The 21,097-nt window shown below is 40.1% G+C and overlaps 1 protein-coding gene across 2 annotated transcripts in view; it reads left to right on the top strand.

Annotated features, from left to right (window-relative positions):
* Positions 1 to 21,097, top strand: part of LOC122789938 — a 354,444-nt gene that overhangs the window by 180,779 nt on the left and 152,568 nt on the right. For both annotated transcript variants that reach the window (XM_044057414.1, XM_044057413.1), the window contains exon 4: positions 10,682 to 11,089. In XM_044057414.1, the coding sequence (XP_043913349.1) occupies positions 10,682 to 11,089 (408 nt within the window). The remainder of the gene's footprint in view (positions 1 to 10,681; positions 11,090 to 21,097) is intronic.

Genomic DNA, 21,097 nt, shown 5'->3' on the forward strand with positions numbered 1-21,097 from the left:
AGTCCACGAAATTCTGGAATTCCTAGCACAAATGTTTCACTCCGGGTCCGCTTCCGCTATGATCAGGGTAAAATTAGCGGCCATTTCTAACTTTCATGTTGGTTTGTCAAATTCTAACATTATGTCTCATAAGCTCTGTAAAGCTTTTTTGAGAGGGTCAACTCTTCTTAGGCCTCCAGTGAGAGATCCCCCTCCTCCTTGGGACCTTAATTTAGTCCTAACTTCCTTAATTCTGCCTCCTTTTGAACCAGCAGCGTCCTGCTCCATCAAGTTTCTATCTTGGAAGACACTCTTTCTGGTAGCTATTACTTCAGCCAGACACGTCTCCGAACTTCAGGCACTATATGTTCGTCCTCCCTACTTGGTTTTTCATAAGGACAGGGTTGCTCTGAGGACTAATCCTTCGTTTCTTCCTAAAGTCTGCTCAGAAAATAATTTAAACCAATCTATAGATCTTCCTGTGTTTTTCTCTAATCATACCAACAAGGCAGAGTACAAACTACACCAATTGGACGTTCATAGACCATTGCGTTTTTACCTGCACAGAACTAAAGAAATAAGGAAGTCGGACCAATTATTCCTTTCTTATGCCTTAGGCAAACAAGGTCTCCCAGTTTCCAAGGTAACCTTGTCTAGATGGTTGTCTCACACTATTACTTTCATTTATCAGTTAAGGAACAGAGTTACCTATCAAATCTAAAGGTCATTTTACTAGGGCCTTGGCCACCTCTGTAGCTTTCCAGTCTAGGTTGCCCATAGATTCTATCTGTGCAGCTGCCATGTGGGCAAACCCTCATACCTTTATTTCTCATTACAAGCTGGATATGGTCTCCAGAAGCAGAGCTGACTCTGGTTCCACTGTTCTGAAGAGTCTGTTCCACTGAGCCACCCAGGATGTTAGGTGCTAGGGACGCTGTCCCAACCAGCAAGAATGAAGGCGAGGTAGACAACTTAACATAAAGAAGTTATGTACCTACCATAACGTTCCATGTTAGTTGTCTTCATCTCACCTTCTTTCTTCCGTCCCACCCTCCGTCCACCTGTCCTAGTGGACCAAGACGAGTTCCTGTTTCACTGGCTGAGTGTTCTCTTGTTTTTCCTCTATTGACTTGGAGAATATGACAAGTATAGTCAACCTATTATTTGGACTGGTTTATTCTCTTGCTGTGTGGAGTTAGCTATTTCAAATGAGATCTGGGTAGCTATCGCTAGGCATTATGGGGTAAGGGGTAGCCTCGAGCCAGTAAACAGCTCTCGAGCTATTGAAGATGGCCGATTCGGAGCTGAGGACCGGCTCTGATACCAACCAGCAAGAAAGAAGGCGAGATGAAGACAACTAACATGGAACGTTGTGGTAGGTACATAACTTCTTTTTATCGATGATGGGATGGCCAAGGTCAATCTGTTACCAAATGGGATAGATTATTTTGAGTACCAAAAGGGAAATTGAATAATCTTAAAATGGCCTGCAAGGACTGTTAACTGAGTTTTTACCTATAAAGCTGTAAAGCTCTGGAAGCTTTAGCTCTGTACCCTACTTTGGGAATAGTACAATAATTTCTTCCTACCACTAATATGTCAGTTTTCCTTCTGTTAGAATCTTATTCATGAGTACTACCCATTTTTCTATTAGATACGCTCCACCCAATTTCCAGATATCTATAGGAAGACTTACACAACAGTTGGAAAGGCCACAAAGGTACTTTACCAGTAGAATTTGTGATATAAACACATTGTCCTATATGACTCACCTTAAATCTGTGTATCTGTTTCCTAGGTACTGACGGTCGATCTATGCCTGCCATACAAGGCATCCTTGGGTCCAGTTCTGATGGACCTTTTGCACATCAGCAAACCAAACAGCATCAGATCCACTAGATGCAAGGATTTAAATTTTTCTTGTGACACAAATAAGACATGTTGGCAAAACACATATGTATCTCAGAGGATCCCATGCTTTGGAACAGGCTCCCCACCCATGTGAAGCAGAGTCCATCCCTAACCCTATTTAAGTGTAGCCTTGACTAGTGGATGAGAAATTAATTCTCCGATGGTCTGGCTCCATGTCTCTGATAGAGGCAGACAGTAACGCCCAAACTAACATACCCCCTCCCACATAACCTGTAGAAACTTCCAAAATAATATTCCCCCTCCTAATAAATGCCCGTGATACAAAAGGACACAACTGGTTTGAGTTGTACAGCCAGGCTTCTAAAAGCCCTGGTGGTTGTTAGCGTAGTATATACCTGTGAACCTTTGGAACTAGGTAAACCTTTAGATTCTCATGACATCTCTGCATTTTGCCTGCCAACGGCTTCAACTGCCTTGTTACAGGTAATATATCCCGCGAGGTCCTCTTTCTGTGCATCTGTCATTTCTAATAAGTTTACTCATTACAAGTAGTCCTGAAATGAGATGTCAACCCTCTCCCCGTCTCTTTCTGTTTTGTAAAGGTTACTGTCGTACCTCTTAAATACTTATAAAACTTCACTTGTTCTTGAGTCCATAATATGTAGTATGTTTATTTCAACCTCTTGTCTTAGTATGGTACTGAATGCCCTCATAACCCTAGGGGTACTTGAGTAATGTAAGTCCTTAATGCAACATGTTTTTTCATTAATCCTGTCATCCTCTGTAAATTGTATATCCTTCTGTAATTTTCTCATCCTTTCTTCTTCTACATATGTGCTCATATTCCTTTTTACATGTGTAATTGCTGTAATCAGAGGTTCCATCACACTGTTTTTTGTTGTAATGTTGTATTGCTGTTTTAACCTCTTAATTAAATGTTTCCCAATACTCAACACTAGTCTGTCAACTGCTCTAGTCCCTTTACTGTTAGCTGTTACAGTTGATGTGCAAGAAAACACCTGTTTTTGTCCCGGCGCTGGGGCTGAACTAAGTAACTTAACACACAGTTACTCACGATCTGAAACAGTAATAGGACTGGTGCTAGCTTCCACTACCCTGTCCTCATGTTCCTTTTTTATAAAGTCTTTATCTATCCAGGACCTTGATGAATAATAGGTAAATTCTTGTTTACCTTTACTGCGTGTGCTTAACTATATGTCCTGTAACCCTAATATATTTAACAATTTTCTAGTTGCCTTCACTGCTTTTAAGTGAGAGTTTAGTCTTCTTCCCATAACTTCCGAGCTTGTAAAGGTCATATTCTAATCTCCAGTTATTAAAAGATGACCCTCCTGGAAAACGTTATTTCCAAGATCCTTTTATGGATCACCTGGAACCCTGCTTTTGGTGGTATGTGTAATAATGCCACTGTAATCTATACTGTTTATTATTCTCATTTTTACCCCTACATAATGCCTGTTCCTGTCTTCCAGTGTACCCAGCCCTTGAAATGGCACAGTTCTGTGTTTCAGGAGAATTGGCCCTCTCCTCCTAGCCCTGAGTAACTTGAGCTACCTGTCATCATCTTACCAGTTTATGGTATGCCTTATGATGGAGATGTGTTTCCTGCTGGGCTTCAAAGTCTGCATTCTGTCTGAGTGTGTTCAATACTTTATCCATCTTTTCAAGATTATTCAAACTGTTTACATTCCAACTTAAGTATTTTCGTGGTTTGCATTTTGTTTCACATGGATACACTCTTCAAACATTATTTAGCTGATCTATGCTTCTTTTCCCTGAGGCTAATATCATCATTCCTATCCACTGATTTATATATATATATATATATATATATACATATATATATATATATATATATATATATATATATATATATATATATATATATATATATATATACATATATATACACACACACACACACACACACACACACACACACACATACACATCAGCTCTTCATTTGCTACTCTGTTTAACAGATTCCACTTGTGGGAGATTAGCCAATATGTCATTCCAACAGCACTACCCTGCAGGGGTTGATTGTATCAACTGTTATGGGGTTCTCACCTGTCAATACCCTGCTTTGCAATCACACTCACAGATACACTGTTTATACCCTTTTTACCGTTAATGTACACTTGTCATGGCAGCCATTGTATAAGGAAAAAAAATAATTATTTGAATTTAAAACTGTTAACGACATATCTATGGTCAAGATCACCTTTACATTAGCTTATTCATCCCCCTTTTAAACAGTACATGAGTGTCAAAAAAAGTAACCCCATGGACTCACTCCCCATCTCTGTCACCTCTCAAGTATATAAAGACAATATGAAAGCCTTTTAATAATACAAAAACAGTGTATAATAAGTGTCTTCATTTTCATCTGAAGGCTGTTGCATCCATTGTATGTTCCTGTTTCCACACTTCTTATTCTTTTCACCTGCTTTCTGTTTTAAGGTTGAGTACAATGGTAAAACATCCACAGAGCCTCTGGATTCCATTGTCAGTAGCCTTTGCTCATCTGTAGGCTGGTATATTTGTTGAGATGTTTCCACTTCAGTTCCTTGTTCACCCTCAGAGTCTAAAAATTACAAGGCCTCCTCTTGAGTCTATAAAAAGGTTTACTTCTTTTGGAAAAAAAGATCTTGTATCAAGCTGGACAAAGTGTCTTAAATTGCTTTTTTTGAATTGTCTTTGGACAGATGTAAATGCTGCCTGCTTCCTCTGCTTAGACAGGGAAAAGTCCTTGTGAATATACACTTTAGTATCTCCACTTTATAGGTTTCTGCAGGGTCTCTAGACTTTAGTCAGAATAGGTTCTGTTATCACAGATGTGGTAAATCAAACTAGGATCTGTCGAGCTTTATGGGGAGGACCCCCCTGTGGATCCTAAGCTCTGTGATAGGCACTTTCAGTGCCCATCTCTGCTTCAGCCATTTGTGCCCAAGCGGCAGTTTTGGTTTTCATGAACAAAATCATATCCAGGAACAAGCTAATAACGCCCTTTCCAGCTCTATTATCCAGTCCTGATGTTATGGTAACATGCCACCTCCAGGCAGAACAATTTGGCACACCCAGTGAATGATCACTGTTCAGTCTTAAAATGAGACAACTGTGCTGTTAACATTGGTTATTATGGTAATTTTGGTTGAATAGCCTGTCTTCAAAAGTTGGAAGCCAGCAGTTATAATTTAACAGTTTTGTCTAATTGCCCATTACATAAAGTAATAAACAAACAGCTTTAAGCTTTTATAATTGAATAAGAAAGCACTCTACTCAACTAAATAAATAAATAAATAAAATAAATAAACCATGTACTTTGCAAATGAAATATGCATATAATATGGGAAAATATTTGTATAAAAAAGTTTAAAAAGACAGAGGGCATTAGAAGTCGGATCACTAGTCCTGCTACTAGTACCACTGATTGAAAATAACTGTACCTACTTCTGATTTTTAAGAGAGAAGAGGAGGAGCCCACCATAGAATAAGGAAGAGCAGCACTAAGGGAAATGAAGTCAGGGACAGCAGCAAGGTTAGAGGTCACAGCAGATATGATAAGGATGCTGGGTGAGATAGGAGAGAAATGGCTCCTGAGGCTACTCATAGCAGTGTGGAGAGAAAGGTGTATCCCAGATGACTGGAGAATAAGCATACTAGTACCAGTGTTCAAGTCCAAAGGGGACATACATAACTGTGGGCAGTACAGAGGTATCATACTCCTGTCACACTGCATGAAAGTTTTGGAAAGGGTGATTGATAAACGGATATGCGGAGTAGTATAATGTAAGATGGGAAATGAGCATTTTGGATTCAGATCAAGATGCTGCACAACTGACCCAATGTTTACAGTGATACAGATAGTTGAGAAAGACGCTAGAGATGAGGAAAGAGTCCAAATGGGCATTCCTAGACTTGGAGAAAGCATATGACAGAGTCCGAAGAAAGCTGATTTGGTCATTTCTTCAGTGATTCAAAGTCTCAGAAACACTGGTAGAATTAGTGCATGCTGTGTACAAGGACCCAGTGACTCAAGTACGAACAACGTTCAGTTTCCCAGAGGGGCTGCCAGTGAGAGTGGGTGTGGATCGGGGTTCAACTCTGAGCCTACTGCTCTTCACACTGGTGATGGATTATGTTAGCAAACAGGTTGGAGGGTACAGATCAACCAGAGTTGCTGTATGCAGACAATGTGGCATTACAGTTGGCCTCTGAGCAAAACTGCGCAATGGATATGAGAATGGAATGCAAAACTAAAGGCACGTGGGGTGAAACAGTGCAGATAAGGCAGTGGTAATGGCAACAAATTGGAGAAGTCAGAAGAAGTTGAGAATTGAGATAGAAGGGAAGATAGTGGAAAAGGTTAACAGCTTCAACTATCTGGGAGGGGTGGTTGAGGAGAAGGGAAGTTTGAATGAAGAGGTCAAAGCTAGCATCAGGGGGGCTGCAGCCAGCTGGCTTGGAGTGTCAGGTGTAATGTATGACAGAAGAATGCCAAAGAAGCTGAAAAGTAAGCTGTACAAAACAATGGTTTGAACAGGGCCACTGTATGGTACAGAAACCTGGGAAGTAAAGACAGAGCAGATGAGGAAGTTAGTGGTCATGGAAATGAAGTACTTGGGATGGGTGGTGGGATGTACATTGTGGACATATGAAGAAGGAAAGGACATAAGAGCAGAACCAAATTAGCTCCAAAAGCAGAAAAAATCAAAGAGAACAAGATCATTGTGGTTTGGGCATATATGCAGAAATGCAGAAGAAAATCTGGTGAAGAAAATTTGGGATAGACAGGAAGAAAGCAAGAGGAAATTAATGTATCCAGCAAAGAGTTGGATGGATTGTGTGAGAAAAGATCTGAGATGGTCAAGAAAGCAGGAGTGTGGTATTGAATCAAGAAAGATGGCGACAGTTAACGTGACACCCCAACCCCATGTTGGAAATGGGAACAAGAGGGTTGATGATGTTGATGATTAGCAGTTGCAAAACTGTCCGAGGCGACATGAATAGACAACTTACTGACGGTGGGTAGCAGACTGTCTCACTTGTTGTCTGCAGTTTATGAAAAGGTTTCTTCATTGCTCCCAATCCATCAAATCCGTTGAGCATTTCAAGTAAACAAAAAAAAAAAAAAAATACTGAAATGTACTTTTGCAGTTAACTTTTAAGAAAGACTCGTATCACATGAAACTCCAGAAGGGCATCCTAGGATGAAGCAACCGTGGGAAATAATAATTTAGCACTTTCCTTTCAGAGAAACACTTCTTTCTGTTGTTATTAAAGGAGTCATGGCTCACTCTTTCATGCTGGGTCAACATTTAGAATCCAAATAATATCTTTCACAGCATCATTGGTTCGATAAACAGAAAATTCTGTGCCAGTTTAAGTAATATAGCATTGTTGTAGCACTTCCCACAGGACATTCTTGGGTGCATTATCATATGCAGTGCCCAAATCAACAGAACATATGTAAATGGCATTGGTGAACTCCTGTGACCCTCCAGTGTCTGTGTGGGAACAAAGTGTTTTTTATGGATAAGGAAGGAATCTGCTTTACTCTTCCTGAACCAGCGGCTGAATTATTGGATGATGTATTTTCTTCCAGTATCCTGACATGCACTTTTCCTATGAAGTTGATGAGTGTGATCTCTTTATAAATGAAACACCGCCTTATGCCCTTCTGCTTGAAAATAGAAACCATAACTTAAGTTAGGTAGAAAGAACCATTAATTCAAATAACAACAATCAAAATGTTTGCAGTGTTTCCATTAAAAATGTGGTAATTTGGTTTTCCTTTAGTATATGCAGCAAAGAAACACAACAGGACATTTAAACCCATCTTAAGCAAATACAAAATAGCAAACACATTGCTAGAAAGTGTGGTCTAAACAAGTGTATTACCTTAGCGTCTTGGGTATTCACTTTTTAGGAAGTAAAACAGAACATTTAAACAGCAACTAATAAGTACTTTTTCGCAATGCAAGTAATTATTCAGTTAGCATAACCACATGATTAACTGCAACATTTTAAAGGAATATTAATACCTCCCAATTAATTTCAGTGTTTAAACTTAATGGTTTCAAACTGATATACTTTAAAATCATTCTTGGTTCCATTTTATTCAAAGCAAACACTTTCGCTCTAACATGTGTCAAACTTATATGCACCAAAACACAAAATCTGAAACTATTTATATTTCCATTATGGACTTCGTGCAGTGCTATAAATTTTGACAACTTGTTTTTCTTATATTATTTAATGTTCCTGTATTCTTAGTTTTACTTTATGTTTAGTCTGAATAATGTACCAAAGTGGAGAAACCCAATTACATACTTAATATATGAACTGCTCTGCATCAAATCACTTTATGGTACCTAACTGCAAACTTTAATTTCAAAGTTATTTATTATTATCTGATGGTTTCCTTCATCTTAGATCACGTTTAAAGGATGCTTCTACATCAGAACTTTGTAATGAAATCCAGTTTTTCATCTATGTTATCTAAGGTTTAAGTTTAAAGGTGAATGGTTAAAAAAAATGTACACACATGCACACAGCAAGGGACATTAACAAAATAGTTCTCTCTTTCATTTGCTTTCCCTAACTTCAGAAGCATCAGTAAACCCATAGATGACTTTGATGTAAAAGTCTGCAGTTTAGTGTAATAAAGCACTTGCAACATCCAAAGTAAACAGTAAAAAAACCTGACAAAAATTGATCTCATCTTTTTTGTTAGGTTTTTTAATTGTTTACTTAATAATTTTTGATATCAATAGTTTTTGATATCTATATCTATATATATATATATATATATATATATATATATATATATATATATATATATGGATCTACTTTTAAATACCAAAACTTCACATAATCGAATACCAAAAGATCAAGACCAGAAAGCAGAAATCATATAATACTGAAACTGCACAACAACGAAGCCCAAAATACTGAACCTGAATGCACAAACCGCACACATAACCTACTTCACCAAAGCAATACTATACAAAGTAAAACACAACACTATATACCACAAAACACAAAACAGCTTTTTTACAGCATTAAATAACTACTAAATAACCTTCCCTCAACAAACTGGACTATCTAAAACCAATTGAAGTGGGGGGGGGGGCTGTGCCTCACATTCCCCCCAACCATATAAGGTCTATATTATATATTTGAAGTTTCATAACTTCGAATCTCATATGTTCGACAACATATGAGCGAAGTTTGAAACATCGAAAATATAATAAAAAATTAAAAAAAAAAACTTTACCTCTATGCTCTGAGCAGGGAGGTAATCTCCCCCTGCACCCCCCACCCCCCCTACTTAAATATACCAACTCCGAGATCGCATTTCTGTGCAGAAAAGGGAAATTTTCCCATTCTGCACCATATGGAGCCGTTGCTTTTCACCTTTGAACTTTTTAAAGTTAGATCATATGGTGTCGACCATATGACATTTGAACTTTAAAACATTCGAATAATTAATAGGGTCATACTATATATACCAACTCCAGGATCTGACTACAGTGGAGAAAAGGGCATACACCGTTTCCTTAACTTGTTGTACGGCACACACATCCACTGCTGTAGGAAATGTCCAGCATATTAGCTCACATACATCCTATACAAATTTAGAGGTACGTACTGCATTTACAAACACTAACTACGTCTTTCCTACAGCAATATCAGTATTAAGACATCTGCACATTAAATTTCAGTCTTCTGACACTTGGCATTCTGAACTTTCAGTCTTTTAACCTTCGTTTTTCTACACTTTTAGTATTTTAAAGTTTTGGCTTTCCAAAGTCCACCAAGTTTATTGATAGTCCAGTAGACTGACTGGAAGCTTTGGGCAGTAACACGTATGCACAGGACTGAGAATGCAACCCCTTTCCGCTGATAATATTGCACAGCGAGGAGTTAGCATTGTATCCAGGCTAAGCTGGTTAGACAGAGGCTGCTCATTCCAGATCACTTCCAGCTGGTATATGTGCCTCACCTTCTGGAGATGTCTTACAATAACTGCTTCAGAGGAGGGATTGTTGGTGCAGTGTACATACGTCAAGCACCCCACATAGGGAGATTACCAGGAAATTAAATGGAATCTCTGTAACCTGCAGGTAAGTGGCAGAGTTGGTTTAGAGGTCCAGTACATCAAAGAGGAGTGTCCATTTATCTTGTAGAAATTTATAAAAACTGAGGAAAAAAAATGAATTTTGTATGGTAAAGGGCACATTTTCATTGACCCAACAATTTCATGCTTTTACTGAGTTTGATACATTTTAAGAAATGTAAGTAGTAGCACAATGGGAGAGACAAATCTATAACATCTGAATTTAACTGGTAATTTCTTGCATATGAATGTTGTGTACTGCTGTGTTTGGAAACTTAATAAATAATAGATTCTGATACTGAAATGATTGACTAAAGTTTTCTTGAAAACAGGAACTCATTTGATACTTTCAAAGGAAGTTAATTATAGTAGCATCATTCACAAATATACAACTGAAAATGTAGTTATTTAGTTATTGAAAATGTCAGAGAATCACATTTTTTATTAAAGTACATCTTTAGGTCCAACCATATGACTGCTAAATAACTATGGTAAATTTGAACCGTAGAATACAGTGTTCTGATTTAAAAAAATAACTTGTTTAATTATTGATTAATTTCTCTTTTAAGACTATATGCATAAGTAGCGCATTAACTGTAATATAGGTAGTGAAGTGTCTGTGCAGAGCTCATCATGTTTTTTTGCTCTTTACTTAGTCTGTAATTTCTGCTTTGTTTCTAACAGAAGAACATGATTCCACAAGATATCATTGCTTTCAAGGCAGACAATGGGCATTTCTGGAGTATTGTTAATAATCGAGGTAGAAGCATCATTAAAGCAGCAAAATCTAGCCTTGACATGCTCTGCCAGTTTTGGGTGCTTCCAGCTTCAAAAGGAAAGATTTATATCATGACACCTCAGGGCAAGTACGTTAGCCATGTCCACTACCGTGGTAGTGACTACATAGAGCCAACCAAAGAGATGCCAGATGCTTTCTGTGAGTTCCAGCTGTTTATCCAGGACGGCAAGATCGTTCTCAAAGCTCATAATGGCAAATATGTAAGTCGCATCCGCCGGGGTGGCATAAACAACATCGAAGCTGCAAAAGACCAAATCGATGAGTACTGCCTATTTGAAGTCGTTGAATTTAAGGTATTTCCTCCATGAATTATAATATTTTCCGAATGGCTTAGTCTGCCTGTAAAAAAACAAAAAAGATGCACAAACAGTATCAACTGATGTTCATCATTAGATCATGGTTTCAGTAGCATAAGCTATATGGGTTGTACTGCCAAGAACTGGACAAACTGGCTAGCTTCCAAACTTTTAAGGCACCTTTCAGGTATCCCAACCATTGTAGAGCTCAAAACGATGAGTATAAAGGCTGTGGCTAGCATATCTAAAGTTCAGAACTTTCTTGCCACTGAAGTGCACTCTTCCCTACTAGCTTTGAGTGATCGATCGTTGACTAGTGCTTCACCAAAGCTGTTCATATAAATACCTATTTTTTGTGAAGAAAAGTTGTTCTTTTCTGTAAGATATATTTGCTAAATGCTACAAATGACATTTTAAATGGTTGTCATTAAAATTTTACCTCACACTGGTCATGATTCCTTTTGAGAAATTTTTTCAAATTGATTTTTGGGGAAGAAAAGATTTATTTATTTTATTTTTTGTCAAAAACCTGTGGCTGTTGATTAGGGCTTGTGGTTTTGGGGTCTGTCTTTAAAAATGTTTACATCAAAACTTATTTCTGTCAGGTTATTTCACCAACTGTCCTAAGCTTTGCTACCCAGTTGTCAGATACCTTTTTTGGTAAGCAGATGGCCCAGGGTTCCTGTGGGTATTTTCTTATAATTTATCATGATTTTGATGCAAAGTTTTAATTTTTTGTCTAAAAGTGTTGTTAGGGACTGGGGGCTAGTGTGTTTGGTTGTCACTAAAACGTTTATCTGAGAACTTTACTTTTCTGTCAGGTGGTAAGAACTACTCTTTTAGCTCCATAATCTCTTCTCAGACACCCTTTGCAGCAAAGACATGGACCTGGATCCCAGTAACTCGATCATTCCCTCCCTGAACCACAAGAACAGAAAAATTATCCAGGGACCTTTGGTCTTGACTCCAGCTTCCTCTTAGTCTCAACCACTAATGAGTGAGCGGGCTGTGGCCATCTGTTGTTCCTCATTCTGCTCATCACTTTCTGTTGGTCCTTCTGGTTCTGCTCCTTCGGAAGCCACTAAAGATCTGGAAGCAGGTGCATCCTCTCAGCTGTTCAGCTGCCCTTATTGTGTAAGGGAGAACCACTCATGCTGGCATCTGGGAAAGGACTGTGTGATGCTCTGAGGAGCTTCATTCCCAGGGAGGGAGCTGTCCTTCAGGCCACTCTTTTTCTGGGAAGGGTCTTCCAGAAAATGAAAACATAAACTTAGACCTTTGTCTTGTCCTAAAGCAGATAAGGAAGACTGGCTGGGCTTTGGTAAAGATTTATTTTAAGCTTTTCAGTCCTTACAGGCTTAGCCCCCCCCATTTAAAAAGGAAAAAAAATCCTGTCTCATATTCTGATCCTGAGTCTAAGGGACAGGATTTAGACTTGTTTCTCAAATTCCCACTCCATAATATGGCGACTGTGACCCTGAGGAAGGTTGTTCTTCAGATTTCCATCCTGAAGAGTTGTACTATGCTGATACTATTGCCAGAATGAAAGTCTTTTTCAGTGGGAACAAAGTAAATCCCATAACTCCCACAAAGATATTGTAATTTGTTGCAGGTGGATTTTCTTCAGCCTGCAGCTGTTGCTCCTGTCTTTCCAGCCTTAGAGGATGCTTTCCTTACAGCCAGCAGTTTGCCTGACAGTCAGCCATCTGCTCCTAGAAGGTCTGATAAATTATATAATGTGCCTCAGTCCCACACACACAGTCCTTTTTTTTTTTTCTACCCTCAGGACAGACCGTGCAGTAATTTCTCTGTCAAACTCTGCTTCTGCCTAACTCCCAACAGTAGCTAGTATTATTCTTTCTGACATGCCGGGGAAAGCCTTGATAGGTTGGGAAGAAAGTTTGTACTCCTTCCACTTTGGTCTTTAGAACAGTGAATTGTCAGGCTCACATCTAAGTTTTAGCTGGTGTCCTTGGACAGTATGAGAAAGTTAATTGCTGACCTCTCTTCTTCAGAGACTAAGGCATTTCTGAATTCATTAGTATCCACTGTGTCTTAGGTAATCAAACATACCCTAAAATATGCTGATGACACTGCTTGTACCGTTTCCAGAGCAGTTGCCACTGGGTCATTGATACGTTTTGTCTGGCTGTGATCCTGAATGCTCCTCTGGATAAACAGGTGTAATTTGGCCCTTACTCTGCTGGGGTCCTCAAAAGCTTGGAGGAAAGGGGAAAAGCTAATTCAGGGGGGTTACCTAGATTTTTATCCCTCCTTTCCAAAATGTAGTAGAAATTTTTCTTTCAGTCATGTTCCTTTTCCATGAAATGAATAAGTATCCCCAGCAAGGCACAGGCAAACAAAACTTCAGAAAGCAATGGTAGGGAGGTTCAAAGAAGAAAAGAGGGTCATTCTATAAGTAAGGACAGTCTGAAGAAATAGATTTACTATATGTCCTTTCATGTTCTTTCCCCTCCCCATCCTAGCAATCCTGCAAAGCTTTCCTAGTCTGGGTGTTCACTGTGCTCTGTGGAACAGGATAACTTTAGACACTTGTGTTCTGAGAAACATTCAAAAAGCTTACAACTGGCAGTGGAATTTCCTACTTTTCATGGGATTTCTCTTCATCCAGCCAATCAAACCTCCCTCTTCTATCCTATTTTAGATTAGATGCTGTATTGGGATTATAGAACCTATTCCCCTGACCTAACAGGGCAAGGATTTAATTCAAATATCTTTCTAATGCTAAAAAAAGAAGGAACGTGAAGACCTATCCAAGACCTTTCTTTCTAAACCTTCACATCAGATTCCAAGTCTCAAAGATTACAGGTGCTTTTTAGTACTTTGTTGTACCTGGTTTACATTTTCTGGATGTTCTTCGTGTTTCACTGTTGCAGTCATTACATTTGGGTAATCTGCTGGCAGGTTGCCCTCAGTCGGCCTGAATAACAAAGTCTTGGGTTCTGCGTCAGTTGCTGTCTCCTCTTCCATGACATCAGGTCATCAGGGGTATAGAACATGCAGCCGATGCCATTTTATTCAGTCTTTCTTGCCGCACGGTGCCCGAAGCAGAAGCAGTTCGCAAGTGCCAGTCGGCCAACTCCTGAAATTTTCGCATTCGAGTTTCAGAACCGAAGTCTTCAACTAAAGCTAAGTACCCCTGTTGGAGAAACTTTTTCTTGCTCCTTACCGATGTCAGTAAAAGTTAATAATTGCATTACTTGTGGGAAGCAAATACCTCATAAGGATTTTCATTTGTACTGTATTCCTTGCCTAGGCCCAGATGCCTTGCTGTCGGTTTTGTGCTAGATTTAACCAACGCACTATTAAGCATCGGTATATTTTTGCTTCAAAATATTTTGGATCCAGATTTAATTACCCTGAAATGACGTTGGTTAGCAATCTGACTACTGGAGTTCACAAAAAGTGCAAAGAAAAAGACAGAGACAGACCGTCGAGGTCCAAAACCGACGACGAAACTTCTCCTAAGCCAGTCGCCGGTTCGCCGGTACTCAGGTGCTTTCGCAGCCCCTGATACCCGCTACTTTTGAGTCGCAGGCCTCTACCAAGACCCATGCGGAGTCTGGTATGCCGCAAGATTCTCAGAGTATTGAACCCGCGGATGTCTCTCCCTTGGATGGGTCCGGAGCCGCTGAGCAGGCACCGGCTTCTGAGGGTGTTTTCAGGCCTCAACATTTTAATATAAAACCGACGCCAGCCTCAAAAACAAGATCAAAAACATCTTCTATGTCTAAAAAAACCGATGCATGAGCCACGTGCTCAGGCCCCTATGCCTAAAAAACAGATCAAAATGGCTGAGGACTTAATTACCTTGATCAGGGGTTCCCAACCCCACCCTGCTAAGAGGCCTAGGCAAGACACTGATTATGAATCTTCAGATCAGGTTTCCATTTCTATTCCTCCCTATGAGGATTCTGATGCAGAAGAATCCATCCCATCTGCATCTCCTCCTGAGGATTATTCTTTTGGAGAAACCTTGCATACTTTAAGGGAACATTTTCATTGGGAGAGTCAGGATTTCTCTGAATCAAAAAAGAGGCTTAGGGATTTCCGCCTTCTTACTCAGCATAGGCCTTTGGTAATACCCCCTGTATTAGACATTGTTGATGATGTGTTTTCGGAATCAAGCTTGGCTCCTGATTCCCTACCTCCAGCTCCTAGTAAGCCAGACAGATATTACAGGGTTCCTGACTCCCACAAATTTCTATTTAAAAATCCTGCTGCTGATCCTGAGACTATCTCATGGGGTCCCAAAGATGTAAAGGCCTCTACAGCCAAAAATCCTACCCCCTCTGATAGAAATTCCAGGGCGCTGGATAGATGGGGAAAGAAGGTTTATACGTCTGCAACCTTGGCAATTAGGGCCTTAAACTGCCAGTTTCATATGCTTAAATATCAACAGCATGTTATGGGCTTATTGAAACAGAAAATGATGTTGATTTCTGATTGTGTGGAAAATAAAGAATTACAGGAATTACTGCATTCAGCAGAACAGGTTGGAAAGCATACTTTGCAATGTGGTTTTGATTCCTTGGAGGCCTCTTGCAGGGCCGCAGTTACTGGATCTGTGATTAGAAGGCATGCCTGGCTCAAGGAGCAAAATCTGCCTGATCATGTTAAAGCTAAATTGTTGGATGCCCCTTTGCAGCATGATACTCTGTTTGGTAATAAGGCAGAAGAGGTTTTAAAGAAAATGGAAGACAAAGCTAAATATATGCAAACTGTAAAAGATTTCTTACAAGTGCAGCCACCCAGGTTCACACTGGCCTACTAAAAATTGGTCCTTTCCTGTGTCCAACAGAGCCTCTCAAGGCAAATCCAGGCACTCAAAAGGCTCTAGATACCAATCACAGTGTTCTTACAGGTCAAAGCAATGGGGTGCCTCCACCTCCAAATCTGGAGGAAACAAAGCACAACCTTACAGTAAGCAGTCTCAATGACTTTCCTCTACCTTCACCAAGCACTTATCTTTTGGCAGCCCCTTGGGGGGAAAATTAGCACTTCATGCTCAAAATTGGCAGTTAATTACCCAGGACAAGTGGATATTAAACATAGTATCCCAGGGGTACATATTTCATTTCCATACTTTGCCAATTCCAAACGGTTGGCCAAATCTGCCACAAAATCAGTGGGCAGAGGCTCAGAAACAAGTTACGTCCCTCATGGATATGAGGGCTATTCAACCAGTGCCAGAAAAGGAAAAAGGACAAGGTTTTTATTCAAGACTTTTCCTGGTACCCAGAAAAGACAATGCCTGGTGTCCAATTCTGGACTTATCGATTTTGAACACATTTCTGGACATTCTAAAATTAAAAATGCTAACTTTACAACAGCTACTGCCTATGCTGGGCAGGAACGCTTGGTTAGTGACTCTAGACTTAAAAGAGGCATACCTGCATATCCCAATAAGGGAATTGTGCAGAAGATACCTCTGCTTCAAGGGAGGCTTTTTGCATTACCAATTCTCTGCACTGCCCTTTGGCTTATCTACTGCACCCAAGTTCTTTACAAAGTGCCTGGCACCAGTAATTGCATTCTGCAGACAAAGAAGCATACAAATTTATCCTTATCTGGACGACTGTCTCATTCAAACAGAGAACAAGGACACTCTTCTTCAACATTTGGCATTTGTAAAAAGGCTTCTAACATGCCTAGGGTACACAATAAATGAAAAGAAATCCCAACTGGTACCCTCTCAAATAATTACATTCCTGGGTGCAAGCTTGAATACAACTGCCCAGATGGCTTACCTTACGCCAGACAAACAAAGGCAACTGACAACATACTTCAAACAGATGGCAACAAAAACCCAGTTATCTGCAAGACAAATTCTGCAGGCTTTGGGGTTCATGGCATCCTGCATTCTACTAATTCCATGTGCAAGACTGCATATGAGGAAACTTCAATGGTACCTAAAAGGTTTATGGAGTCAACATTGTCACAGTCTGAAAACAATGATTCCTCTCATTCCCTGCCTACAACAGGAGTTCCTTTGGTGGGCAGAAACATGTCACCAAAACAAGGGACTGTCATTCACTCTACCCCCTACCACCCAAACGCTAACTACAGATGCATCAGACTATGCTTGGGGGGGGGGCACCTGACAGGGAGATGCATTCAGGGCAAATGGAGCCCAAAACAAATGCATCTGCATATCAACCAGAAAGAGATGCTAGCTGTTCAGAATGCTCTGACAGCCTTCAAGGACTTACTTCATCCAGGACAACTACTGAAAAAGACGGACAACACCACGGTTATGTAGTACATAAACAAGCAGTGGGGTACACATTCCTACCCCCTTTGCAGACTAGCCATGGCATTGTGGAACACAGCTTTGACTTACCAAGTACATCTTCAAGCTCAATTTCTGCCAGGAAAACAAAATACTCTGGCAGACGACCTAAGCAGAAATCTTATGGACCTGCACGAGTGGAAACTGGACCCACAAATCTTCAGCATGGTAACACAGAAATGGGGGAGCCCAGACATAGTTCTATTTGCCTCTCCCCAAAACTATCAACTGGACAGATTCTGCACAATGACTTATCACAGACAAGCACGGAAAGTGGATGCCCCATCCTTCAGTTGTAAAAACCTATCAGTCTATGCCTTTCCCCCCTCTGCCTCTTCTCTACAAAGTCTTATTAAAGGTCAGACAGGTAAAACCAAAAATGATCCTACTTGCTCCGGACTGGCCTCGCCAGCACTGGTACCTAATTTTAAGTAATATGTCTCAACTCCCTCCTTGGTACTTGCCTCAAATACCTCATCTACTGTCTCAGCAGAACAATCAAATTCTGCACACTCAGCTCCAAACTCTGAACCTTGCAGCATGGCTGATCATTTAATTATTCAAACAACACCTCTCAGTAAATCTGTGATGGATGTCATTTTGGAAGCCAGAAGGCCTAGTACCAGAAAATCTTATGCTGATAAATGGAAGAGATTCTGTGCTTGGAACCAAGCACAAGGAACGGACACAGCAAAGCCAAATATCCCTCAGATTTTACAATATTTGACTGAGATGCTTGACAAGGGCCTATTTTTTTCTTCAATAAAAATCCATGCCTCTGCCATCTCGGCCTATTACAACACGGAGCCTCCCCTCTTTTCTCATCCTCTGCTTAAACAGTATCTTAGAGGGGCCAAAAATTTATGGCCTTCCAGATGATCACCAATTCCTGCATGGGACCTCAATTTAATTTTGTGCTGGAAAAACTCACCCTGCCTCCTTTTGAACCAGCAGCTACTGCAGATATAACATTTTTATCTTGGAAAACAGCTTTCCTATTGGCAATCACTTCAGCAAGAAGGGTTTCAGAACTACAGGCTCTCATGGCTGTGGAGCCATTTATTACATTTTACCCGGACAGGGTGTCCCTCAGGACCAATCCTTCTTTTATGCCTAAGGTGGATCCAGTGTGGCTCTTAACCAAACAATTCACTTGCCAACTTTTTACCCAAATCCGCAGAACAAGGGGGAGCGGATTCTGCATTCACTGGATGTACACAGACAACTAAGATTCTACTTAAACAGGACCAAATCTTTAAGAAAGTCTAAGCAACTACTGGTGGCATTTGCTGCAGGACCAGAGGGGAAGGCTATATCATAGCAGACTATTTCTAAGTGGATAAGCCACTGCATTCATTTCTGCTACTTGCACCATGGTAAACCTGTGCCCAAGGGAATCAGGTCACATTCCACCAGGGCTGCCTCTACCTCAGCAGTTTTTCTCAGAGGAGTTCCAACCAAAGACATTCTAGAAGCTGCTTCTTGGAGCTCGGTTCATACCTTCACAAAGCATTATCATTTGCCTCTCTTCTCTAAATCTAGGGCTGGCTTTGCCACTGCAGTCCTGCAGGGCCTTATAGCCGCTCCTAATGCTATCTAGTTCCATCCTCCCATCCATAGCTTTGGGATTCTATCCAAATGTAATGACTGCAACAGTGAAACACGAAGAACATAGTACAGTTGTGTACACTTACCATAAATGTAAATGTTCGAGTGTATTCACTGTTGCAGTCCGGGTTACCCACCTGCCATCCCCCTTTTCTATAACTTCTCTTTCCTTCACTATATTCTAAAGCCTTTGGGGTGTATTTGCTTTTAGATGAAGGTAAAGTTTATGTTGCTAAAAGTGCATTTGCATATATATTTCTGTTTATATATATATGTATATATATATATATATATATATATATATTTATATATCTATGTGTATATATATATATATATATATTTTTTTTTTTTTGCTCCCCATTCGGGAGGCACCTGACATCTGGGGCAAGAAAAACTGAATAAAATGGCATCAGCTGCATGTTTTATACCCCTGACGACCTGATGTCATGGAAGAGGAGACAGCAACTGACGCAGAACCCAAGACTTTGTTATTCAGGCCGACTGAGGGCAACCTGCCAGCAGATTACCCTAATGTAATGACTGCAACAGTGAATACACTCGAACATCTACATTTTTGGTAAGTGTACACAACTGTACTTTTCTTTTTTGCTCTTTGATTTAGCAACAGTTTTAAGTGTGTTTCCAAAGTTCCTGGCTCATGTAATAGCCCACTGCAGGTCACAAGGTGTTCACATTTTTTCATATTTAGATGACTGCCTTATTTTTGTAGATTATTTTGCAAGCTGTCAAGCATGTCTGTCTTGGGTAAACAAAAAAAACTTTTTCTCAGCCTGACTTTCCAATGAAGATAGAGAAATCTGTCATCCCATCTCGCAAGGTATTGTTTCTGGGATGTCTACTGGACACATCCCTCATGATGGCATTTTTTTCCTCAGTACAATGTGGAATGTTACAAAGAACAGTTTCTGATATTTTCTAACAAAACTTTGGCATTTCCCAGCAAATATCTCAGGTTGTATGGCCTCTACTTTTCTCATGATTCCTCTGACCAGACTTCATAATAGAAATATTTGTTGGTTTGTCGTCTGTGTGGACCCAGCACCAGCACCCCCTTCATTTAAAATTCCAGTGTTGGGGTTTCTGAAAAATGAGTTACTCTGGTGGGTGAATCAGTTGTCTCTTAACCCAAGTCTCCCTTTTTCCCTTTCAGCTGCTTCTCACTCTGTAAACACATATGCATCAGACTTGGCTTGGGGTGCTGTGTCCAAGGACGTGAAAGTCTAGGGCCTCTGGAGCAAGCAAGGCAAACTGAAGCACATAAATATCAACAAAATGATGGCTCTAACAATTTCTGTCAAATCTTCTAACCATCTTTGAACTCTAGGCCCTCTGCAAGTAATCACAGTCCACACCATAATGATGCAGTACATAAATAAACAAAGTGGAACCAGTTTCTACCCCCTTTGCAGACTAAGTACAGTAGCCTGTGAATTAGAGACTCTGGTTTCTACCCCTTTGCAGACTAGGTACAGTAGCTTGCGAGTTAGAGACTCAGTTCAGTCTGTCACTCCAGGCTACCCACATTTTGTCCGAAACTATATTGCAGACAAGATAAGCAGGACCAGGATAGACCCTCTCAAATGGAAGTTGCACCTGAGGATCTTCCAGGAATTGGTCCATTTGTGGGGAACTCCTCATGTAGATCTGTTTGTCTCCAACCACAACAGACATTTAATGAAATTCTGCTTCAGGAGTCCTTGCATACAAGTTTGCAAGACAGATAACTTTCATTCCCGTGATTGAGAAAGTTTCTGTATACCTTCCCACCCATTCCTCTGATAATCAGGGTTTTTTCTAAAGGCGCAGAAGGACTCTACAAGGATAGTTGTGGTGACCCCTGTTTGGCACAGGCATCAGTGGTTCTCCCATCTTTTGAAAATGGTCAAGGGCAATTACTACAACTTCCTTCACAGAATGGACTTACTCAGGCAAAGCTGGGGTTGTTTTATAAAGACAGCCTTGACTGTCTGAATAATAGAATTTTTAGTACCTTTTTGGTACCTTTTTTTTCTGAGGACATGCAGCAGGTATTAAAAGAGCCAAAAAAAAACTGCTACTAGACA

This window comes from Protopterus annectens, chromosome 15.part0 (genome assembly GCF_019279795.1).
Source record: "Protopterus annectens isolate FY-2018-M chromosome 15.part0, PAN1.0, whole genome shotgun sequence".
Taxonomy (NCBI): domain Eukaryota; kingdom Metazoa; phylum Chordata; order Ceratodontiformes; family Protopteridae; genus Protopterus; species Protopterus annectens.